Source organism: Mirounga leonina, unplaced genomic scaffold (genome assembly GCF_011800145.1).
Source record: "Mirounga leonina isolate KUSES-001 unplaced genomic scaffold, KU_Mleo_1.0 Mir_126, whole genome shotgun sequence".
Lineage (NCBI taxonomy): Eukaryota > Metazoa > Chordata > Mammalia > Carnivora > Phocidae > Mirounga > Mirounga leonina.
In genome coordinates, this window is record NW_023270314.1 from 26642150 (window position 1) to 26667994 (window position 25845).

Genomic DNA, 25845 nt, shown 5'->3' on the forward strand with positions numbered 1-25845 from the left:
CTCTCCCAATATATTGTTGATCATGTGTTCATCTGTCTTCAATTTGCTTGATCTGCCTGTCTGCCCAACTGAAATAAAGTCATGTTGCCTTCACCCTTTTCATTATGGAATCCTTTCGTTTTGTTTGGGGTAAAGGGTAAAAGTAAAGAGAGGTGATGATAATCAGATTCCATGAATACCGAGTAAAGACATCATAATTGGGTTTTTCAGTCTCCTTTCACTGCTAAGCATTTGAGGTCATTGGGAACCTCAGAACTTCTTCCACAAACAGTAAGAGAATACTTTTACAAAATACCATTTTATTTATTTATTTTTAAGCATTTTTTAAAAATTTTTATTTATTTATTCATGAGAGATAGAGAGAGAGAGGCAGAGGGAGAAGCAGGCTCCCAAGGAGCAGGGAGCCCGATGCGGGACTCGATCCCAGGACCCTGAGATCATGACCTGAGCCGAAGGCAGACGCTTAACCATCTGAGCCACCCAGGCGCCCCTACAAAATACCATTTTAAAGAATGATGGCAGTGCCAACATAGGCAAAATTACCTCCAAATTTGCAGGGATGGGAGAGTGATCACTGCAATTCTTCAGAATGTGCAGGGCGTTATAGAGTCATTGAGATATTTACCGAGCACCCACCACGTGACAGGTGCTATGCTAGACAATGGAAATAATCTTCCTTGTCTACACAGGAATGAGGAAACTCGCAAGAGCAACTATAATCACAGTCACCACAGTTTAGCAAGCACCTCAGTCCGTGATCCATGCAACCCACCATTTTCACCTAATACGGTGGCTTCATCCTATGAATCAGCTTTCATCAGAAAATGTAACCTGGTAAGTGGCAGAAGCACCATACCTGTGGCGTACCCCACCACCTGCTGTCTGTCTCCTGGTGTTCCTTCAGCAGGAAGCTGTAGATCAGAAGAGGGTTTGTAAGGCCGGGACACATTTATGTGCAATTTCCTACTAATTGACAACGGGAAAGCCCAGAAACAACTCTCCCCAAACGCCCGGGGGGGGCGTGGCCATCTGCTATTGGCCAAGGTTTCCACATCCCCTGCTTGGAAACTCACAAGTAACAGCACCTGGACCACAAACACTAGGTTTTCAAAGACATTAAGGCTTTGAAGAAGATGCTCTTACTTTTACTCTGCCTTCACAGGGAGCTCCCAACTTCCCTCTATGGCTGTGAGTCCCACTACCTGATTCCAGGACCCCAAATCAAGAGGAAAGTGGGCCCACTGTACAACACTGGGCTTGGGTGGCAGCAGGCATTTTTAGCTGTCTGAGGCCAAGATTCTTGTCTTTAAAGAATAGGCACTTGGGCGCCTGGGTGGCTCAGATGGTTAAGCGTCTGCCTTCGGCTCAGGTCATGATCTCAGGGTCCTGGGATCGAGTCCCGCATCGGGCTCCCTGCTCCTTGGGAGCCTGCTTCTCCCTCTGCCTCTCTCTCTCTGTCTCTCATGAATAAATAAATAAAATCTTAAAAAAAAAAAAAAAGAATATGCGCTTGCTAGAGGGGCACCCAGTGCGGCCCGGATCCTGGGTCCAGGTGCCACGGGCCTGTCCGGGGTCACCTGGAGGCGAGGCCCTCACACCTGCAACCATTGCAGAGCCTCGAGCTGCACGAGCGCCCAGCTGCGAAGGACGTGATGTCACTAGGCCCGCGGCCAATCGGAGGGCCGGGCAGGTGGGCGGGCGCAGGAAGGTGCTGAGTGAGCCGCTGCCCTGCGCCTGTGCGGGGAGCACGTGGGGAGTCACGTGGCTCCCGGGGCGGGTTGGTGGTGGGCGCTGCTTTCGCTTCTGTTGTACCCCGCAGCCTTCCGGCGCTTGAGGCCTCGGGGACGTCCTGGCTCACCGCCTCTTTCTGACCGCAGCCGCACAGATGAGCGCAGAAGACCAGGTAGCGTTCACGGTTTTTTCCTTATAACGCTAATATTTTAAATAATTTCAAATTTGCAGAGAAATTCCCAGAATACTGCACAGAATTGCATGTCCGGCACCCAGATTCCCTTTTGCTAACATTTAGCCACATTTGCTTTACCATTTTTTCTCAAGAAAAATTTCTCTTTCTTCCTGAGAACCATCTGAGAGCAAGTTGCATACTGAGGCGCCCTAACCCCTAAAACTTCTGTAGGCATAGTACCATGGTCAAAATCGGAATATTAGTATGCTGTAATACTATAATCGAAAGGTTTTATTCGTATTTCACCAGATTAGTTCCCAATGATGACCTTAATGACAATTTTTTTCCTAGTCTAAGATTCGATCAGGAATGCATACTGCGTTTGGTTGTCAAGTCTCTCTCTTCTCCTCTAACTTGGAACATTTCCTTAGTCGTTGTATTAGTCAAGATTCTCTAGACAGGGCGCCTGGGTGGCTCAGTTGGTTAAGCGACTGCCTTTGGCTCAGGTCATGATCCTGGAGTCCCCGGATCGAGTCCCGCATCGGGCTCCCTGCTCGGCAGGGAGTCTGCTTCTCCCTCTGACCCTCCTCCCTCCCATGCTCTCTGTCTCTCATTCTCTCTCTCAAATAAATAAATAAAATCTTAGAAAAAAAAAAAAAAGATTCTCTAGACAAACAGAACCAATAGGAGATATATATGCATACATATAAACACACATACATATATACACACGTATATATGTAGGAGCTTGCATATCTCCATATGCGTATATTCATGTATATATACATATAGATGAGGAGATTTATTGTAGGAATTGGCTCATGATTGTGGGGCCTGAGAAGTCTCATGATCTGCCATCAGCAAGCTGGCAATGGTGTAAGTCCCTGTCCAAGTCTGAAAGCCTGAGAACCAGGAGCATTGACGTCTGAGGTCAGAAGATGGATGTCTCAGCTTAGGCAGGGAGCAAATTCACCCTTCCTCTGCCTTTTTGTTCTGTTCAGGCCCTCAGTTGATTTGATGATGCTCAGCTGCATTGGTGAGGGTGATCTTTATTCAGTCTACCAATTCAAGTGCTAATCTCTGCTGGAAACACCCCACAGACACACCCAGAAATAACGTTTTACCAGGCATCCCTTAGCCCAGTCAAGTTGACATATAAAGCTCAACCTCACAATCTTCTTTTGTCTCATGACCCTGATATTTTGCTAATGCAGGCCAGTTATTTTGTAGGATGTTTCTCAATTTAGTTTTTTCTGATACTTTCTCATCGTTAGGTTGAAGTTATAGATTTTGGGCAGAATGCCACAAAAATGATCCCGTGTCCTTGGTGTGCGATATCAGAGGCACATAAGTTAGTCTGTCTGGTGGGAGTAATTTTGATCCCCTATTAGTCCGCTAAGTGTCGAACAACTGGTTACCCAGAGGGAAAAAAAGCCCTGATTTGTAATATTTGCCAATTTACATGGTGTAAATACTCCCACAGTGGCCAATTTCAGGCTACTGTTATGTCATCACTAAACACAAAATTGGGAAGAGATGTGCCACTCCTGAGTTGGGGTGAGTTGACTCTGGCACACCACAATTTTATCACTTGGATTAAGGTTGTGTCTGCCAATTTCTCTGCTGTAAAGTTACCATTTTTTCCCTTTGTACTAAATAAGTATTTTGTGAGGAGATACTTTAGTATTATATAAATATACTGTTATTTATCGGACTTTTTACCCATTAATTTCAGCATCCATTGATGATCCTTGCCTGAATCAATTAATATTATGTTTGCCAGATGGTCATTTTCTAAATCTATCATTCTTTTTATAGTTTATAGTTTTCAGTTGGCATTCTAATATAAAGAATTGCTTCCCCTTCTTTCCTATTTTGTTTTTTTTAATTTTTAAAAAAGATTTATTTATTAGAGAGAGCACATGCATGTATGCACATGCTGAGGGGGTGGGGAGCAGAGGGGGAGAGAGAATCCCAAGCAGACTCCCCACTGAGCTCAATCCCACAACCCTGAAATCATGATCTGAGCTGAAATCAAGAGTCGGATGCTGGGGCGCCTGGGTGACTCAGTCGTTAAGCATCTGCCTTTGGCTTAGGTCATGATCCCAGGGTTCTGGGATTGAGCCCCGCATCAAGCTCCCTGCTCAGTGGGGAGCCTGCTTCTCCCTCTCCTGCTCCCCCTGCTTGTGTTCCCTCTCTCGCTGTGTCTCTCTCTGTCAAATAAATAAATAAAATCTTAAAAAAAAAAAAAAAGAGTCAGATGCTTAACTGATCGAGCACCCAGGGGCTCCTCCCTCCCCCACATTTATTTTTTTTCTTCTTTCCTATATAATTATTCATTTATATCATTTTGGACTCATGAATTTCTGTTTCATTCAGTGGCTTATAATCCATTGCTATCATTATTTATTTTGATAGTCAAATTGTCCCAGATTTGGCTAGTGGTAGCCCCTTTAAGCTGGCTTCTATGTCCTATTGACATGACCCCATCTTTCTTCAAACATTCTTCTTTATATTCTGGCATAACAAGATGTTCCAGGCTAAACTTGTACTTTTTCTGCCCCAGCCCTGAAATCAGCCATTTTTTTATGGAGCCCTGATTCATTTTAGTGGAGAATGGTATTTAGAAACCAAGTTCTGGGCATTAGAGGTGTTCATTGTTACTGGAGTGTCATTATTTCTAGGCCCTCTCAGCAGACAGAATTAGGATTTATATCTATGTCTATTTCTATTCCTATGTATCTATCTATATTAAAATCATGAATGGGTAGTAACATCTCCAAGTTCAACCCAATTCCACAAGGTTCATTCTAGTCTTCCCCTTTTCATATTTGTGATTCCTTTCTTTCTGAGAGACCTGGCTCCCACTATCTTCAGGATATTTACTTATTTGCTTAATTCTAGAGTACACAAAAGTTCATTTCAGAATTTCTGACCCATACTTCTGTGAAAAACAAGCCCATTAAATATTTTTTATAGTTCTTTTTTGTCAGAGGGAAAATAGTCAAAATACTATCTTCAAAAATCATTTGGAATGAAAACATATTTCTATACAAAAACTGTGTGCAGATATCCATAGCATCATTATTCTCAATAGCCAATAAATGGAAACAACCCAAATATCCACCATTTGATGGAGAAATAAAATGTGATATAGCCATACAATGGAATATTATTTGGACATAAAAAGAAATGAAGTACTGATATGTGCTAAATGATAGATGAATCTTGAAAACATGCTAAGTGAAAGAAGACTGTCACAGAAGACCATATAATGTGTGAATCCATTTATATGAAATGTCCAGAATAGGCAAATCTATAGATTTGTAGTGGTTGCCTACAGCTCTGAGACAGTGGGGGGGGGGGGGGGAAATAGGGAGTGTCAATTCATGATCACAGAGTCTTTGCAGGGGTTAATGAAAATAATTTTAAATAGATTGTAATGGGGGCACCTGGGTGGCTCAGTCAGCTAAGTGTCTGCCTCTGGCTCAGGTCATGATCCTGGGGTCCTGGGATCGAGTCCTACGTTGGGCTCCCTGCTCGGCAGGGAGCCTGCTTCTCCCTCTCCCTCTGCCTGCCGCTCCCCCTGCTTGTGCTCTCTTTCTCTCTCTCTCTCTGTCAAATAAATAAAAGCTTTAAAAATAAAATAAATAGATTGTGATGATGGTTGCACAACTCTGAATATAATAAAAACCACTAGGGGTGCCTGGGTGGCTCAGTTGGTTAAGCGTCTGCCTTCAGCTCAGGTCATGATCTCGGAGTCCTGGGATTGAGCCCTGCGTTGGGTTCTGCACTCAGCAGGGCGTCTGCTTGAGGATTCTCTCCCTCTGCCCTCCCACTGCTCATGCTCTCTCTCTCTCAAATAAATTTAAAAATCTTTTAAAACCCCACTTAATTGTATACTTTAAATTTTATGATATGTGAATTATATGTTAATAAAGTTGTTATTTTTTTAAAAAGTTACTTGGAAAAAAGTCTATTTGGGTTGTTTTTTTTTTTTTTTTCTCCTGCATCAATGTGGTTAGTCTTCATTTGGAATACAATTAGATGTTTTTTATTTTTCCATCTTAGGGTCCCCCTCATTTTTCATTTTATTTTACATAAGACATTCTTTTGTGTATTTTATGTAAGACATTAACATGGTTCCAAAAATCAAAACTAAAAGGATACATTAAAAAAATGTATCACTTCTCTCTCCCCTTTATTTCTACTCTCTTCCCACCCACCCACTATATATAGTAACCAATCTCCCTAGTGTCTGGTTTATTCTTCTGAAGTTTCTTTTTGCAAAAATAAATATGTACATATGTATTTTCTTACTTACCTTTCTTTTTTAATGGAGAAGGTACCACACTATAGATAGTTTTACCTAACATAGCTCTTGTTTACTTGACAATATCTCCTTGAAATCACACCTTATCACTTCATAGAGCTCTGTGTCATCCTGCTTTGCAGGTATGTAGTACTCCTCTGTGCAGAAGCCATAGTTTATTCAAGCACTCATATGTACAGGCAATGCTATAATGAATTATCTTGTGCATCTATATTTTCGTGTTGTTGGAAATGTATCTTCAGGATGAATTTCTAGAGTTAGGATTGCTGAGCCAAAAGGTAAATGCAGGTATACTTTTGTTAGATATTGCCAAATTCCACAAGAGTTGTACAAGTTTGCCTTCCCATCAGCAATATATGGAAATGTCTGTCTCTCCATGGCCTGCTCACCTGAATGTGTTGTCAGACTTTTTGAAGTCTTTGCAGATCCGATTATATGAGAAATGGTATCTAACAGTAGTTTTAATTAGCATTTCATGTATTGTGAGTGAGCTCAAACATATTTTCAAATGTTTAAGGCCATTTTTGCATATTAAAAATTATTTGTTAGGTTTCATAATTTTAAGGTTCCTGAAGAATTTTGGGGATGGTTGGAAGATATCCTCAGACTCATCAAAGGATTCCAAGTTAAGGGATTAATATGTATGGGAAGGCTCCAGAAATAGAAATGATCATTTTAGCATGGGGAGATTTGTCAGGGACAAACATGAATTGTCCTATAAAATGCAGCCTAATTTTCTTCTTGAAACCTAGAGTGTACAGCAGTTTGTCCCTTTGTATCCCTCATTCAATTCTTCCCACAACTATTTTGCCATCCCATACTGTTCTCACCTTGGCTCTATGTTAGTCCAATCTGGCACCTCATTCAAGTTCCTGCTATCATTTACATACTTTTCTTTCTTGTCCAGTCTAGCTGAGATGGTAGACAGAATAATGCTTCCTCTTCCCCACTCCCAGATATGTCCACATCCTAATCCCCACAACCTGTTGGATGTGTTATGTTACATGGCAAAGGGAAATTAAGGTTGCAGGTGGAATGAAGGTTGCTATCCAGTGACCTGGGGATGGGAGGTTATTCTGGATTATCTGGGTGGAGCCAGTGTAATCACAAGGGCCCTTATAAGTGAAACTGGGAAGTCAGTTTCAGAGAGAGATTTGAAGATGGAGGAAGGGACCATGTGCCAAGGAACCAGTGTGGCCTCTAGAAGCTAGAGAAGGCAAGAGAACAGATTCTCCCTAGGATCTCCAGAAAAAGCAACCCGGCCAACACCTTGATTTTAGCCCAGTGAGACCCATTTTGGACTTTTGTCCTCCAGAACTGTAAGATAATAATACATTTGTATTGTTTTAAACCACTAAGTTTGTGGTAATTCGTTATGGCAGCAATAGAAAACTATTATGGCTGACATGTACCTGGCATTCTATTCAGCCAGTCTGCCCCAAAGGCCAGGAGAGGGTGGTGATGGGGAATTGGACATGACAGCTCTGTTGAACTCCACAAAGGGAAATCTGTAGGAATGGAGAGGACTAAAGCTGGAATCCTGGGGAAGTAGAGGGTAGCAAAGGAGCTTGAGATGGAGCAGCCAGAGAGTCAAGAAGACTCACAAGAGAAAGGAGGAAGATCTCAAGAAGGGAAGCCAGAATTGGATATTACAGAGCTCATCCAGAGGACGAAGCCTTTATATTTGGAAAGCAGTAATGACTTTGTGGAGAACAGTTTCAGATAGGGCTGGAAACCCAATGATAATGGATTGAGGAGTGAGTGGAAAGTAGGGAAAAAACAAAACAAAACTGGATTTGATATTTTTAAGATTTGACAGTGAAGGGAGGAAAAGAGCATAGTAATTTCAGGGGAAAGCAAAGCTAAGTTTTTTGTTTTGGGTTTTGTTTTGTTGTTTTTGTTTTTGCTTTTTGGTGTTTTGTTTTTACTGGAGGAAGGTGTGTGGATTTTAGGATATTTGAACACAAGGGAAGAGTGAAGATGCAAAAGGAGTATGACTTGTTAGAAAAAAGACCTGAAAGAGATGAATCAAAAGGCTAGGGCTGGCCTTGCAGGTCTGGTCAGGAGAGGGCATCTGCGAGGTTCTTAAATTTCCAGACCCACTCAATGGCTCTCTTTTTGTTTTTCCTCTGTGAAGTGAGTAGTGAAGTCATCTGCTGAGAGAAGTGTGGAAATGAGGGTAGCTGAGGTTTGACCTCTGTGGCAGCTGAGGGTAAATGACGAGATTTCTGAGCAGCCCTAAAAAGTCTAACTCAGGCTTCATACTGTCTCCTGACAACAGCCAAAGAGGCGGCAAATGGCTGGGAGCGTTGGTGCGTTTCCCAGACAGTGAGTGCTGCGGATACAAAGCTGAGTTAAGACCAGTGCCCTGTCCCCAGGAAGCTTCGAGTCAGGCTGGGGAGACAGATGAGTAGCACCACATGGCAGCACATCATGGAGGTTTGAGGAGGAGGCCTGGGCTTGGCTGAAGGGCCTGAAAATCAAACTGGAGAGAAAAGGAAGTTCTTTTTGGAGAAAGTGACCTACGAGATGTTATAGAGAACTAGTACATTTGAGATGAAGAGAGGAGACGGTAGGGGTATTCAAGGCAGCGGGCAGACAGCCCAGACAGCGCGGTGTGTAGAGCCGGGGATGGGAGTGCCTTGAGGAGGTGAGCTACACGGCCAGTGCGGCCAGATCACAAGAGCCTTGCATTTTAGGCTAAGGATTTGGAGGTTTCATCTGAAAACCGTGAGAAGCCACCAAAGGATTTGAGGCAGGAAGTGATTTTTAAATTTCGGTTCCGGGGCGCAGCCCAGAGGACAGATCGGAGGGGTCAGGCTGAGGCCAGTTAATCCAAGTAAGGAGGGATGTGAGCAGCCGTGTTGGGGGAAGAAAGGAAGGGACAGTGTCTGACTGGCTGTGGGAGGCGAGGAAGAGAGAAAGCCAGGATGATGTCCTGGTTTCCAGCTTGAGTGAGAGGGACAAAAATAGTTTTGCCATTTACTAAGATAAAAAAAAAAAAAAAAGCAGCAGCAGCAGATTAGGGGTAAAGGAGACCCTGCAGTCAGAAATTGGCAGGTTTGTATGGCAATAGGAAAAGGAGGCGTGAGTAGGAGCGTGAGGATGGACTGATTTTTGCCTGCTGGCTTTTGTCCAGCCTGGTTAGAAAAGGGATGCCATGCTGGCTGGCAGCCAGAGACAGCCCAGGGCAGGGTGGCAGCATTATAGGTCTCTAAGCTGAAGAATAGATTTAATGGGGGAGGTAAAAAGCTAAAAGCTCTTTCAAGAATAGGATTTCAGAGTTTTAATTTTCATATGTGGCAATTTGGAAATGATGACCGTATACTCAGGCACTTGGCATGTCTATTTTCCTCTAGAAATGGTAGGTTTATTTGTAGGAGCATTTTTCCAGGGAGAGGATGTAGACCTTTCATCAGATTCTCAAGAGGTTTCCTAGGCCCCTATAAAAATTAAGAATTGATACCAGGTGGCACCATTTTTCCCTAATCCTCACACTTTCAGACATATCTGTCATCCAGGTATGGATGTGCCCTGGCTGTGTGAGCAAAAGGCAAATGTTTCTTCATAAAATTTTACTTGGGGTCCCAGAAGGCCTCCTTCCCAGAATATGAAGGGAAGAAAATAAAAGCACAAGAGCAAAAATGCGGGCTGACAGGTTAATGATTTATTAGTTGTGTCCACTTTTTCCAGTGTTTTCTCCCATTTTCAACATTTGGGCAGATGAGGTTGCATGGATTGGTAAGCAATTTGATATATGGCAACATTTATATTTATAAATAAATATTACATATTTTAATACTGCAGCTTTTGCCTTTAAAAAAAAAGTTTTTAGATTTCTTTGTTCCTAAGCTTTGGTGGACAATAAAATTGAAAAGAAACTCTTCCTCTGGGATCAGAGTAAATGATCTGTTCCCATAACCTGAGAGGTGAGATAGAACTTGAACTGAGCGCTGCCGCTTTCATGGTCCTAATACTGCCTGCTTAGCCTGACGGATAAAGTGTGAGCCAAGATTAAAGAGATTTGGGGAATGATGTCTGTATCTTTAGCACTCTGTATAGAAGTTCTTTGCAGCATCTCATGTAGGTGCCAAACTTTTTATTGTCAGATGCAGAAATTAGAGCTTTGCCAAATTATTTTTTGAAAAAATTTTTAAAGATTTTATTTATTTGACAGACGCACGTGCGCAAGCAGGCAGAGGGAGAGGGAGAGGGAGAAGCAGGTTGCAGAGAGCCCGATGTGGGGCTCAATCCCAGGACCCTGAGATCATGACCTGAGCCGAAGGCAGACGCCCAACCGACTGAGCCACCCAGGAGCCCCCAATGCCAAGTTTTTTTTAATGGGAGATTTCTTTAAAAGTGTACCAAGTCGGGCGCCTGGGTGGCTCAGATGGTAAGCGTCTGCCTTCGGCTCAGGTCATGATCCCAGGGTCCTGGGATCGAGTCCCGCGTCGGGCTCTCTGCTCCTTGGGAGCCTGCTTCTCCCTCTGCCTCTCTCTCTCTCTGTCTCTCATAAATAAATAAATAAAATCTTTAAAAAAAAAAAAGTGTACCAAGTCTCCAGAGGGGCTTCTGGGTGGCACAGTGGTTAGGTGTCCAACTCTTGGTTTTGGCTCAGGGCATGACCTCAGGGTCATGGGATCAAGCCCTGAGTGAGCCCTGAGTCAGGCCCTGCACTCAGCAGGAAGTTTGCTTAAGATTTTCTCTCTGCCTCTGCCCACTCCCCCCCACCCCCCGCTTGTACTCACAAATGTGCTCTCTCTCTCTCTCTCTCTCAAATAAATAAATAAATAAGGGCATCTCTTTATCTGGTCCTTGGGAAATAATTATAGGTGTTGAAGAAATTGGAAAGTGTTGCTTATTTAGGGAAGGACCCAGTGAATTTTGTTTTTGACATGTTCAATTCTCAATATCAGAGGAATGGCAAAAGTGTGAGGTTTAAGAATCTTTTTCAAATAGGTGATGGCTCACAACCTAGGAGTATAAGCAAGGCTCAAGGGATTGAACACAGACTGAATGAGTCTTGGGGGACCATTCACCACAGGCTCTTGGGTTCGAGAAGACCTCAAGAAGCACTGTAACATTGTGGGGAGGCCTGGGCTTTGGAATCATGTAAGCTATGTAGGCATACTGGTGTGACCACTCACCATGCGGCTTTGGGCAAGTGATAGAACATCATTGGTCTGCTTTCTCCTTTGTCAGTTGTAGGTAATTTACCTGCCTTGTAGAGTTATGAGTACTATATGAAATAATTGTTTAGGGGAGCTGGGTGGCTCAGTAGGTTAAGTGTCTGCCTTCCGCTCGGGTCATGATCTCAGGGTCCTGGAATTGAGCCCCACATCAGATTCCCTGCTCAGCAGGGAGTCTGCTTCTCCCTCTCCCTCTGCCTCCTCCCCCTGCTCGTGCTCTTTCACTTACTCATGCTCTCTCTCGCTCTGCTCTCCCTCAAAAAAATAAAATCTTTAAAAAATAGTAATTGTGTAAAAAGTTGGTGCCCGGCATAAAGAAGGCACGTAATAAATAGACATTTCTATTGTTAGCTATTAGAGTCATGGAATAGAAGGGTCATTCCAAGGAAGAGGTTGACATCAGTGTCGGACACATTTTAAAGATTGAGAAGGAGGGGCGCTTGGGTCGCTCAGTTGTTAAGCGTCTGCCTTCGGCTCAGGTCATGATCCCAGGGTCCTGGGATCGAGCCCCACATCGGGCTTCCTGCTCAGCGAGCCTGCTTCTCCCTCTCACTCTGCCTGCTGCTCCCCCTGCTGTGCTTTCTCTCTGACAAATAAATAATTAAAATCTTAAAAAAAGTGGGTAAGATGGACATTGAACTTGGACACACCCAATATTCAACATCCGAAATCCTTTGTTCTTGTGAAGCTGATATTGTTGCTTTATATGTGATAAAATAACAGATAGGAGGCACCTGGGTGGCTCAGTCAGTTAAGCGGCTGCCTTCAGCTCAGGTCATGATCCCAGGGTCCTGGGATCGAGCCCCGCATCGGGCTCCCTGCTCCGCGGGAAGCCTGCTTCTCCCTCTCCCACTCCCCCTGCTGTGTTCCCTCTCTCGCTGTCTCTCTCTCTGTCAAATAAATAAATAAAATCTTAAAAAAAAAAAAAAAAGATTGAGAAGGACACAGCCTGAATTAAAGCTGTTGGACATGAGAGATTTTTACTTTTAGAGTGGTAAATTCTGAATGACAATTTTCCTTGTTTCTATGTAATTCTTTACAGGTTCCCAAATACTTTCCTTTAGGAATAAAATAATACCTTTCTTGGTCGGCAAATTACTATGTTCTTTTTGTTTTATGTTTGTTAACTGGAAATTGGGAACATTGGCCACTCTATGTTCATTTCCTGTGCCCTCAATTAACATGACCTCTGTTCTTGAATCTGGTGGTTCCATGGGTCAGGGAATTCTGATTATTCTTTAATGTAGCCTGAATGCTTTTGGTTTTAGGTATTGAAATCATTAAAGTGATGCTTACTGAACAGGTTTCTTTTTTGCTTTTGTTGACATTAGGCGACTGCGATTCATGCCACTCTCAATTGCCTTAATAGATTAACAAAATTGAATTTCAGTTGTGTTAAGTTCTGGGTTTTCTAAAGCAATACCAAAGGGAAAGTCTTCTGTTAAGGGTCAAGAGTAAAAAAGAACTATTACACAATGTTTGCTTCACTTGCTATTCAAGTCTGAAGTCTGTAGGAATTCAGAAGAAACAATTACAATATTAGAAAACTTAGGAACAGAATGTTTTATAATAGAAACATAAGCAATGTCAATGGTGTTTTGTTTTGTTAGCCATTAAAATTAAGAACCTCGCTCATGGATCCAGGGGCTTAACAAGATAAGGAAGAAGCTGATGTAAATAGTAGTCGTTCCCAATCCTCCCCTCGGGCTCTGGGGCCTGGCCCTACCTGCCTTCAGTTCCTGGAACAGATTGTTTTTCCTCCTTTTTTTTTTTTTTTAAGATTTTATTTATTTATTTGACAGAGAGAGAGAGCGAGAGCAGGAACACAAGCAGGGGGAGTGGGAGAGGGAGAAGCAGGCTTCCCGCCGAGCAGGGAGCCCGATGTGGGACTCGATCCCAGGACCCTGGGATCATGACCTGAGCCGAAGGCAGATGCTTAACGACTGAGCCACCCAGGCGCCCTGTTTTTCCTCCTTTTATTTGTCTATGGTACAAGCTGTTCTCCTATGCCCCAATACTAATATCCTCTGGAATTCAGGTTGGATGTTTGGATGTCACTTCCTCAAGGAAGCCTGTGATCCTCCTCCCCGACTGGGTCAGATCCCAGCTGTGGGCTCCATGATAGCAAGGAACAAGTCTAACTGATTCAGGGCTCTAAGCTGAGCACCGCACAGAGTACTCAGTAACTATTTCTTGAATGAAGTTCAACTTTTATTAAGTACCAAGCACTTCACTTCATTAATTCCTCACAATAACCCTTTAGGTGGATATTCTCCTCATTGACAGATGAGGAAGGTGACACTAGAGAAATAACTTGCCCAAGGTCACATAGTACACAAATGACACAGCCGGGACTTGACTTAGGTCACTTTGATGCCAAAGCCAGTGTCATTTTTTCTTTTATTATACAACTATCCTACTGAGAAGCCTGCGTGGTACTATGTGATCTACCACAGGAAAGCAAGCTGATCAAAATGCAGCGATGTGCTTCTAAGGAGCATTTGTGGTGTGCCTTCTCAGCATCCATTCCTGCTTTCCCCGGTCACAGGCCCCATTTTCTTTTCTTTAAAGGTTTTATTTATGGGGCGCCTGGGTGGCTCAGTTGGTTTGGTGACTGCCTTCGGCTCAGGTCATGATCCTGGAGTCCCGGGATCGAGTTCCGCGTCGGGCTCCCTGCTCGGCGGGGGGTCTGCTTCTCTTTCTGACCCTCTTCCCTCTCGTGCTCTCTGTCTCTCATTCTCTCTCTCAAATAAATAAAATCTTTAAAAAAAAAAAGATTTTATTTATTTATTTGAGAGAGAGAGAATGAGAGAGAGAGAGCACAAGAGGGGGGAGCAGGAGAGGGAGAAGCAGACTGGAGGGGGACTCGATCCCCGGAAGCCAGGATCATGACCAGAGCCGAAGGCAGTCACCAAACCAACTGAGCCACCCAGGTGTCCACAGGCCCCATTTTCATTTGGAGGATATACAACCCTCCTTGGCTCAGTGCATGTGGTCTGGGTGTGCTCAGCCCCAGGAATAAGGCACTGTGACCTGTACTTGAGCCAGGCAGCATAATTCATCTGATCTAAACATGGTAATTGGTTCGGGCATGGGCTTGTGACTTAGTACTGCCAGTATGAGCCAACTGAGACTCAATCCAGAACTTTGGTTGGAGTTTTTGCAAAAATAGACTTGATCTCTTCAACTGGTCTTGACCTCTGAAAGCATGAAGATTGGCCCTACTTCCACAGACTTCCTACCTGCTAGGGCGGACAGAGGGCAGATGTGACATCTGAGAATATCAGCTGAGCCCTGCTCACGCTGTGCCTGAGGCCTTCTCTTGAGTCATTAAAGTCCTTTTTCTACTGAAGCCTTTTTTTTGGTTGAGAGTTGTGCCACTTGGAATCAAAGAAATCCTAACCAGCACGCTGGACATGTTTTGCCTGTTTCTGTTTCCACTTTGCATGGGCTTAGGTCACTTCCACAGGCTGTTGGCTCACGTAACTGTGTGTCTTCTGGCCTGTGGAGGAAAGCGGTGAGGAGGTAACACGGCAGCGATGCTGTCAAAAAAGGGTTTGTAGTTTTGGGAATTGGGGCTTCTAAGACCTGCTCAGTAACTTGTGGAGTGTAAGAAACTCCATTTATTTATTTCTCCGTGTCTTAGTTTTGTGCAGAATGTGAGGATAAATTTGCCACGCCACTTAGACAAGAAGGAATTGATAAGAATGTGTCTAGTACTTTGTACTTTGGCATTATTTATCTTCCGGCGTGCTGGTAACATTTCAGCATGTCAACCCGTGTTTTTTCGTATTTCTCAGTCACTAACCTAACCAATAGTGAGGTGGGTGGTGAAGGAGGGTCCTACTTTGGGGAGACTGTAGAGGGAGGAGATTCCTGTTGTAGAGCTCAGGAGGCCTTAGCTGAGCATTCCAACCTCACCATAACAATAACTATCTTCATGTTCAAGAGAGTTAGAATAGTAAGCGTCCTTTCTTTCTACTCTGTGGATTTTACAAAGTGGGGGTCTTTGGACTTGAACTTTTCTTTTTTTTTTTATTTGTCAGAGAGAGAGAGGGAGAGAGTGTGTGCATGAGAGAGAGCAAGCACAAGCAGAGGGTGTGGCAGGCAGGGGGAGAAGCAGGCTCCCACTGAGCAAGAAGCCCAATGCGGGACTCAAGCCCAGGACCCTGGGATCATGACCTGAGCCAAAGGCAGACGCTTAACTGACTGAGCCACCCAGGCATCCCTGGACTTGAACTTTTCAAGGCTCACTGTGATCCTTCCAAAATTGCTTTCTCTAAAATCCATTAGCTGTGTTTATAGTTACCTGGAAGTAGAAGGAAAAATCTGTATATTCAAATAGCTTAATTTTCCCTTCCCAGAGACATTAAAAAAATGAAGCCAAGCCAGCAAAGATATAAACCCTTTATTTCCATTCCTAAAATCTATGTGAATTTGATTGATTTCATATTTAAAATAGTCCCTTTGTAAAGTCATTATACTTTACAGAGAATATACTAAATTTATTAACATACACACAAACTATTGCCAAAAATGCTATTTTTTTTTTAAGATTTTATTTATTTATTTGAGAGAGAGAGAGAGAGAATGAGCAGGGTGGAAGGACAGAGGGAGATGGAGAAGCAGATTCCCCACTGAGCAGGGAACCCAACGTGGGGCTTGATCCCAGGACCCAGAGATCACCACCTGAGCTGAAGGCAGACGCTTAACCAACTGAGCCACCCAGGCGCCCCTGAAAATGCTATTCTTAATCCCTCTGACTGACCAACCTAACACTTGTTTTCAAAGCACTTATGATTTTCAGAGGTTTCCATGGTGGCAAGGAACAAAGAAATCATCCTGGGACAGGAGTGGAAATTTGGTCAGAATAATCACCCAAATACGTGTCTACTTCTTTACAGACTCCCAGAATGCCTAGGTTTTAGGGGCTCTTAGAAAGCGTACCTAATTTTATCCAAGGTTTTCCTAATTACAGTGGGCCTTTTCCTTACCTACAGTTTAAGACATGCAGCAAAGTATCTGCTATGTAATAAGGAAAATGTATTCAAGAAACTTAAGTGCCTCAGCTATTTTTCTGGTTATACTAAGGTGTCAAGTACACTCTTCATCTTAAGAATTGAAGACTGGAATGCAGGAACGCAAACGTCAGTGGAGTAAAAACAACAACGCTGGGCAGAGCTAGCTGTGGCTTCCTAGTCCATTAATTTTGAAAACCAGCCCCGTTACTAGGAACAACAGATAGATTCAGATTTCTCTTTCAAAAAGAGCTGGGCTACTTAGATTTGGGTTTTCAACTAGTTGGTATTTCTTGGCTCAGTTTGTGAAGTATTAAGATCTTGTCACTTTCCCTTTTCAAGTCCTCTTTTGAGTGATTTCACTGCCTCTTAGCACCAAGCTCTCAAAGAGGGGGTGAAAGGAAAATCTGCCAGGTAACAATATAAATTGGAAGGATTTTGAAGTTATCGCATAAACTGAAGTTTGGGGATAACGGTAAACTTCAATTATGAAAGCCCAGCATTTCCTTTTTTTTTTTTTTTTAGAGAATTTTTATTTATTTATTTGACAGAGTATAAGCAGGTGGAGTAGCAGATAGAGGGAGAGGGAGAAGCAGGCTCCCTGCTGAGCAAGGAGCCCGATGTGGGGCTTGATCCCAGGACCCTGGAATCATGACCTGAGCTGAAGGCAGTCGCTTAACCAACTGAGTCCCCCAGGTGCCCCCCAGCATTTCCTTTTAAGGGAGAACCCTGTTTTGCTTTGGTTTGGTTTTGATCCTCTGGGAGACAACAGAAAATAGCTAAAGAAGTTGTAACATAAATTCTTAGGGATGAAATGCAACTTTACTTTAAAAAAAAAAACAAAACGTTTCCTTTCTTCCAATTAGTATTTTAAGTGTAAAAGTGTAGCCTGAAGCCATGAGCCGTTCAGCTCTCTGCTCCCCACTGGGGCTACTTCACAGCGTAGCCACAGATGTGGGGGCGAATCAGCTTCCAGGACAGCGGCGCCTGGAAGTGCTGCAGCTTGAGCTCCGAGAAGGCTGCCTGCTCCAGCGCCTTCCAGCTCTCTCTGGTCAGGTGGCATCTGTCAAACAGCAGGTACCAGGAAGGATGCAGGATTTGTTGCCAGAAGTGATTCCAAGTTGAGCTCTCTGCTGCTACATGCTCCAGGAAGTAGAAAGCCCCTCCCTGAGAAAGAAAAAAAAGAAAAAAACAAAAACAAAAACCAGGATTTTAGTTTTGGAAGAACAGGTTTAGAAGATGATTGAAGCTTCAATTTCAGTGGCCCTAAAGGCTAACTTCATGAGAAGGCCTGGATAAATCAGCACTTACTAATATGTCGTTTTGGCCAATAGTCTCACCTTCTGTCAAATTTTATCCACAGCTGCCAATCTAATGCACGTAGCACTATTTTCTGATCATAAAAGTAGTATGTCATGATAGTTAAAACTTGCAGCAGTTCCTGAATGCAAGGTACTATCCTTAATGCCTATTAACTTGCTTAATCCTTATGATAAACTTATTTGGTAAGTATTATTCCTATTTTTACAGATGAGGAGAATGAGTCACACAGAAAATGAGCAACTTGCCCAAGGTCACACAGCCTATTAAATGTCAGATCAGGTTTGGTTTGACCCTGGACGGTCTAGCTCCAGAGGCTGGTAATACTGCCTCGCCCATATGTTGACCTTAGGAAATGTAGAAAAGTTTAAACAGAAAAACAAGCACTATTCTATCATCTCAAGATAACTACTGTTAAGATTTTGTGTGTACATCATAGGAATATGTATCTTTTCCCTAAAACTAGGACTAGAATCTACCTTCTGTTATATAATCTGCTTTATTTTATTTATGTATTCGAATATTATTCTAAAACGTTTAAAAGCTCTTTACATAATATTTCACACCACTGAAGGTGTCATCTCTTATTCATTCTCATTGAAGTTATTTCCAATTTTTCATTATTATAAATACTATTACAGTGAATATCCTTATTCATACATCTTTGTGCCCATCTCTAATTATTTCCAAATAAATAACTTGCTAAAAAGTGGAACTGCTGAGGGGCACCTGGGTGGCTCAGTTGTTAAGCGTCTGCCTTCGGCTCAGGTCATGATCCCAGGGTCCTGGGAACGAGCCCCGCGTCAGGCTCCCTGCTTGGCGGGAAGCCTGCTTCTCCCTCTCCCACTCCCCTGCTTGTGTTCCCTCTCTCGCTGTGTCTCTCTCTGTCAAATAAATAAATAAAATCTAAAAAAAAAAAAAAAAAAAAGTGGAACTACTGAGTCAAAAGTCTGTGCCTTCTTAAAGATTTTATTTATTTCTTATTTTTTTAAAGATTTTTATTTGAGAGAGAGCACGAGACGGGGGAGGGTCAGAGGGAGAAGCAGACTCCCCACTGAGCAGGGAGCCCAACAAGACGGGCAGGGCTGGATCCCAGGACCCTGGGATCATGACCTGAGCCAAAGGCAGATGCTTAACCGACTGAGCACCCAGGCACCAAGTCTGTGCCTTCTTAAAGCTGTTGGTACAGGTTGTCCAATTGCCATTTGGAAGAGTCACTGCAAGTTTACATTCATACCAGCAATGGTGTGAGTGCCCATTTCCAAAAGACTCTCATCAATCCTTTTTCCTCTGTATCCTGCCAATTTGATGGGTGAAATGGTATTTCATTTTCAATAATATGCATATCTTTAATTTCTTAATATATATAACATTTTTTGCTAAGCCTTATTAGTGATTTGGACTTCTCTTCTGCTTTGTCTGTTGATGTCCTTTATCAGTTTTCTAATTGGGTGTTGGGTTTTTCTTACTGCTTAGTGAGAGCATTTAGTATACTACAAATGTTTCCCCCTAGTTTGTTGTTTACCTTTTTTTTTTTTTTAAGATTTTATTTTTAAGGAATCTCTACATCCAACATGGGGCTTGAACTCACAACCTTGAGATCAAAGGTCACATGCTCAGGATGCCTGGGTGGCTCAGTCTGTTAAATGTCTGCCTTCGGCTCAGGTCATGATCCCGGGGTTCTGGGATCGAGCCCCATGTTGGGCTCCCTGCTCAGCAGGGAGTCTGCTTCTCCCTTGCCCCTCCTCTGCTAGTGCTTGCTCTCTCTCTCTCTCTCAAAGAAGTAAATAAACTCTTAAAAAAAAGAAAAAAAGTCACATGCTCTACTGACTGAGCCAGGCAGGCACCCAAGTTGTTTGCCTTTTTTTTTTTTTTAAAGATTTTATTTACTTATTTGACAGAGACACACAGCGAGAGAGGGAACACAAGCAGGGGGAGTGGGAGAGGGAGAAGCAGGCTTCCCGCGGAGCAGGGAGCCCGATGCGGGGCTCAATCCCAGGACCCTGGGATCATGATCTGAACCGAAGGCAGATGCTTAACGACTGAGCCACCCAGGTGCCCCGTTGTTTGCCTTTTAATTACAATTTTTTTTAACTTTTTAAAAACTTTTTTTTTTTTTTTTTTTTTACCTCATCTGAACATTGTTCTTGGGCTCTGCTTTGCAAACCTGTGGGAGAGTCTGAATCCACACCCAGCACTGCCTGAGACTAAACAATCATGTCTTACACTTTTGTACCATTGTCACAAGGATGTAAATGCTATGATGAATTAAAATACTGAAGCATCTAAAAGCATTACTGAAGTCATGGTACCACTGTGTCATTAGGGATTTTATTCAGTGGATGTGATGTGTTAATCACTGTCCTGTAGGAATTAGCAACCGCTGCTTTCATCTAGGGCAGTCCTATAAATGTGGGTGAAGTGTAGACACAGTAGAGGTTATACATTATCAGAAGGACTTTGGAAGTCTTCTCCCCTTCTACCTCTGTGGGGAGTAGAGGAAAGGGACCTCCAAATCCCCTCCAAAGCCCATGGTGATAGTCACACTCTTCTTAGCCTCTCCGGCTACTCTAGTCTTGCCTATCCCAGCCAGAGAGCTGAGAGGTGGCAGTTTCCCCAGTTCTATGGTTAGGTATAAGACCTGTGTTTGGGAATGGAAAACCTGGAATTTCCTGAGTGGGTTAAAAAAAAAATTTTCCAACGGGCGCCTGGGTGGCTCAGTTGGTTAAGCGACTGCCTTCGGCTCAGGTCATGATCCTGGAATCCCGGGATCGAGTCCTGCATCGGGCTCCCTGCTTGACGGGGAGTCTGCTTCTCCCTCTGACCTTCCCCCCTCTCATGTGCTCTCTCTCTCTCTCACTCTCTCAAATAAATGAATAAATAAAATCTTCAAAAAAAAAAAAAGATTAAAAAAAAAAAATTTCCATAGATGAGAACAGGAGGAGGCCCAGGCCTGGGGAGGCCGATGTTGCCCTTGGGGTAACACAGGTTAAGCTAGAGAAGCCTGTCACCTGTTTAGGTGACTGTTGAATACAGAGATGGAGATGTAGGTTTAGGGTTAGAGAAAGATCTGGGCTAGATATTTAGATTTGGAAAATATCCGTTTATGCATGGTAGTTGAAAACTTTGGTGGGGGTGGGGGGGGTCCATGAGATTGTCTTGGGACTGTATTTAAGTGAAATGAGAGCCAAAAAAGAAACTCCAGTATTTAGAGATGGGCAGAGGAAGAACAGCCAGCAAAAGTGGTAGAAATGTTGTAGTCAGAGAGATAAAAAGGCCCTAATGACAAGCTCTGTGATGCAGCAGTAAGAATATTTGCATTAGGGATGCCTGGGTGGCTCAGAAGGTTAAGCGTCTGCCTTCAGCTCAGGTCATGATCCCAAGGTTCTGGGACGAGTCCCCACTGAGCAGGGAGCCTGCTTTTCCTTCTGCCTCTGCCTCTCTCTCTCCCTCTGTCTCTAATGAATAAATAAATAAAATCTTTTTTATAAAGATTTTATTTATTTATTTGACACACAGAGAGACACAGAGAGAGAGGGAACACAAGCAGGGGGAGTGGGAGAGGGAGAAGCAGGCTTCCCGCGGAGCAGGGAGCCCGATGTGGGGCTCGATCCCAGGACCCTGGGATCACGACCTGAGCTGAAGGCAGATGTTTAACGAATGAGCCACCCAGGCACCCCTAAATAAATAAAATCTTAAAAAAAAAAAAAGAATATTTGCATTAAAGTCAGACCTACTATCTATGTAACTTTGGGTAAGTTTCTTAACCTCTGTTTCCTTAACACACCATGAAGACAGTATCTGCTATAAAGGACTATTGTGAGAGTTAAATGACACTGTAATAAAGCTCCTGGTTATATTTAGCAGAGAGTGGGTGCTTCACGGGAGCTAAGGAAGACTACCAAGAATGCGATCTCATTAAGAGTGCTAGAAAATGCAGGTAATCATTACTTGCTTTGTAGGGGTAATGCTGTAAGCAAAACACTTATTAGCCTTGCCCATTTACTGCCCAGTCTTAGGACACAAGAACCCAGCATTTGGATATAAGAATCAGAACATTTCAGGACACCTGGGTGGCTCAGTTGGTTAAGCATCTGACTCTTGATTTCATCTCAGGTCATGATCTCAAGTTCGTGGGATCCAGCCCCATGTCCAGCTCCATGCTCAGCATGGAGTCCGCTTGAGATTCTCTCTCTCCCTCTGCCCCTCCCCTGTGTGCTCGCTCCCAAAAATAGGTGGATAAATCTTAAAAAAAAAAAAAAAGTTTCTTTGGATGCCTAGGTGGCTCAGTCATTGAGCGTCTGCCTTCAGCTCAGGTCATGATCCCAGGGTCCTAGGATTGAGCCCCAAATCAGGCTCCTTGCTGGGTGAGGAGCCTGCTTCTCCCTCTCCCTCTGCTGTTCCCTCTGCTTGTGCTGTCTCTCTGACAAATAAATAAAAATGTTTTAAAAAGTTTCTTGTCTATCATTCCCATTAACATATACACATATGTATATGTACATATGTGTGTGTGTAAGCCCTTGCACAGTGGGCTTATACTCTACATAATAGTCTATGCTTTGATTGCTTTTTTTCATTTAACATTATCTCTTGGGGACTTTTTCATATTAACATAGATAACTCTTCCTTGTTCTTTTTTTTTTAAAGATTTTTTTTATTTGACAGAGACACAGCGAACGAGGGAACACAAGCAGAGGGAGTGGGAGAGAGAAGCAGGCTTCCCGCCGAGCAGGGAGCCCGATGGCAGGGCTCGATCCCAGGACCCTGGGATCATGACCTGAGCCGAAGGCAGACGCTTAACGACTGAGCCACCCAGGCACCCCTCTTCCTTGTTCTTTTTCACAGATGCACAGAATTCTTTTATACTATGTGACAGACAATTTACTTGAACAGCCTTTTTTTTTTTTTAAGATTTTATTTGTCAGAGAGAGAGAGCGCGCAAGCACAAGCAGGGGGAGCTGCAGGCAGAGGGAGAAGCAGGCTCCTTGCTGAGCAGGGAGCCCGATGTAGGACTCGATCCCAGGACCCTGGGATCATGACCTGAGCCGAAGGCAGAGGCTTAACCGACTGAGCCACCCAGGCATCCTGAACAGCCTCCTATTGATGGACATTTAGGATAATTCCCATTTATGCTATTACAAATACTCCAATGAAAATCTTTGCATATAGACAAGTTTTTGCATATTTATGCAGTATAGCTAAAGGATAAATTACTACTGGATAAAAGACTATGTGCACTTTAAGTTTTGAATATTATCAAATTACCCTCCAAAGAGGGCACTTCCTCCAATGTTAATGGGGGTATCCTGCCTCCCAAACAAATCCCAATACCATACTGACCTTAAAAGCCTCTGACAGTATAATAGGTAAAAATGGTATCTTGCTTTAGTTTCTTTGTGTGTAAGGTTGAGTATTTTCATCATATAATTGCCTTTTTTTTTAAGAGGGGGGAGGGAGGAAGTGGGGGAGGGGCAGAGAGAGAGAGAGGGAGAGAATCCCAAGCAGGCTCCATACCCAGCTCCAGCCCGAGGCAGGGCTTGATCCCACTACCCTGAGATTAGGACCCCAACAGAAATCAAGAGTCCCACCCTTAACCCACTGAGCCACCCAGGTGCCCCCGTAATTGGTTATCTTTATTTATATTTCTGTTCTTGCTCTTTGCCTGTTTTTCTCTTGTGTTTTTCTTATTTTTAAAAAATCCTATTGATCTCTTTTGATTTGTAATGTCTTTTAAAATGAAAGAAATTAATCTTTTTGTCTATCATCCCTGGCAAATACTACTATGTTTTGGTACTTTGTTTATAGTACTTTTTTTATTCTCTGTGGAAGTTTTTAAATTTTATGTATTCAGAATCAGTCTTTCCCTTTATAGCTTTTTTTTTTTTAAGATTTTATTTATTTGACAGAGACCCAGCGAGAGAGGGAACACAAGCAGGGGGAGTGGGAGAGGGAGAAGCAGGCTTCCCACAGAACAGGGAGCCTGATGTGGGGCTCGATCCCAGGACCCTAGGATCGTGACCTGAGCCAAAGGCAGACGCTTAACGACTGAGCCACCCAGGCGCCCCATTATAGCTTCTTTCTGACTCTGAGATTTTTAAAAATTCAACAGTGCCTTCTCTAGTAGTTTTACTTTTTATGTTTGAATGTTTGAGACACCTGAAATTGACAGAACTGCCCTTGGTGACAGTGGTTACCACTAACTCGCCCTCCTCACAACCCCTCACTCACCGGCCTCAGCACTCTGCGCACCTCCTGGAGGATGCGCTCCTGGCTCTCCACGGAGCACAGCACCAGGGTGCAGACCACCACGTCCATGGAGCCATCGGCCACCTGAGGCATGTTCTCCCCCGCAGCCACCACGAAGCGCTCGAACTGCAGGTGTCGGTTTTCCGCCACGCTCTTGATCAAGAACTTCTCAAAGTTGGGGTTGGGGTCACTACAGGTCACGCTGCATCCGGGTGGGTAGAACTTGAAGTTGGCCCCGGTGCCGCAGCCTATCTCCAGCAGGGAGAGTTTCCCGGAGGGGCCCACGAAGTCCTGCAGGTTGCTGAAGAGCTCCCGCTTCTTGCTGGCCATCTGCTGGTTGTACATCACGGAGCACCTCAGCATGAAGTAGGGGAACCATTTTTTGCATATCTGGTTCCACAAGCCTAGAAAGTTCAGCAGGAACATGGGAAATGCCAGGATGCCGACGAGCAGCCTGAGGATAGAGACGGTAAGCGCCATCATTCAGAAGAGAAAGACCAGTTAGCCCTGGACTCCTTTATTGCAGGAGGTGGAGTTCTGGCCACACTCCAGAGCCAATCAGCTGCAGAGGAGAGAACTGGCTGGGAGAGAAATGCAGCTGAAGTCAAATCACGGGCCATTTTGCCTCATTTATAGGCGTTTGGCAAAAGATTCAGCTTAGTTTTCACGAAGCAAAGGGAGAAGGTTCCCGACTTCCCTTAGAAGGAGAGTTGATTACAGTCCCTTATTCCACAGCAGTTCCAGCCTCTCCTTCTCTGGGTTTGTTTGGGAACTACTGTGAGTTTCCAGCTGGAGTTTCATATGCATGGCGCACTTCCACCCTCTCCAGATCCTCCATAGATTTCTGCAAAGAAAACAGTCTGTGGTCGGAGCCTGCTGAAACCGTACCACAAGCCTGCTGCCAAGTGTCCCCTTCCTGCTTACCCTTTGGTCCCTCTCCTTCCCCGACGCCGTTTTTTAAAAGAGGACGTGAATAGACACGGTTGCCTGGCCACAGTCAGTAAGAATTTAACCCTTTCACTTTCTGGGCTGAGGCTGTCGGACTTCCCTAACTCAACCGGGTTATTTTTGAGTCACCGTTTTGGCCCGCCTGTTTTTTAAAGGGCAAGTTTCAACTTCAAATTGTGCGGGACTGCTACATTACTCAGCTAATTCAGATAAAAATTGTCCCCAGAATATTCATCTTTGGGAACATAAAAACCTAAACTACACAAAAAATAGTTTCAAGCATTCATCTGTTTTTAACAAAAAAGCCTTGGCTTTAGGGTGAGTCAGGGAACACAGAAATTTTTAAAATTAATAGTAACGTTCGCTTTTTTCTTTTTCTTTTTAAGGGATTTTATTTATTTATTTAGAGAGCATGAGCAGGGGGAGGGGCAGAGGGAGAGAAAAATCTCAAGCAGACTCCCTGGAGTGGGGAGCCCTGGGCTGGGCTGGATCCCACAACCCTGAGATCATGACCTGAGCTGAAATCGAGTCAGACCCTTAGCCACTAAGCCCCCCAGGTGGCCCTGGTAACATTTACTTTTTTAAACTGGGTCATGGATATGGGAGTGTTCTGTTGTTTCATTATTGTTATATCCTATACATATGTTATAAATATTATATCTCTTCCATTTTTAACAGCTTTTTTGAGGGGGAATTGACCTACAATAAACTGCATATTTAAAGTGTACAATCTGGGGGTGCCTGGGTGGCTCAGATGGTTGGGCGTCTGTCTTCGGCTGGGGTCACAATCCCAGGGTCTGGGGATCGAGCCCCACTTCGGGGTCCCTGCTTCGCGGGGAGCCTGCTTCTCTCTCTCCCTCTATTGTTTCCCCTGCTTGTGCTCTC

At 43.8% G+C, this 25845-nt stretch overlaps 1 protein-coding gene across 1 annotated transcript; it reads right to left on the reverse strand.

Annotated features, from left to right (window-relative positions):
* Positions 1–17249: 17249 nt before the first annotated feature.
* On the reverse strand, positions 17250–24891 carry METTL7A (methyltransferase like 7A). The gene is made up of 2 exons (XM_035002665.1): positions 23995–24891; positions 17250–17613 (listed from the first exon to the last, which is right to left on the reverse strand). Exons 1-2 carry the CDS (start codon positions 24493–24495, stop codon positions 17377–17379), a joined length of 738 nt encoding a protein of 245 aa, XP_034858556.1. The 5' UTR covers positions 24496–24891; the 3' UTR covers positions 17250–17376.
* Positions 24892–25845: the final 954 nt, after the last annotated feature.

Excerpts from the sequence above, each read along its gene's own strand:
- METTL7A (XM_035002665.1), bottom strand. The coding sequence starts at position 24,495 with ATGATGGCGCTTACCGTCTCTATCCTCAGGCTGCTCGTCGGCATCCTG. Across the intron at positions 17,614-23,994 it reads TGCGCAGAGTGCTGAGGCCG|GGAGGGGCTTTCTACTTCCT; the intron begins GTGAGTGAGGGG and ends TTTCTTTCTCAG.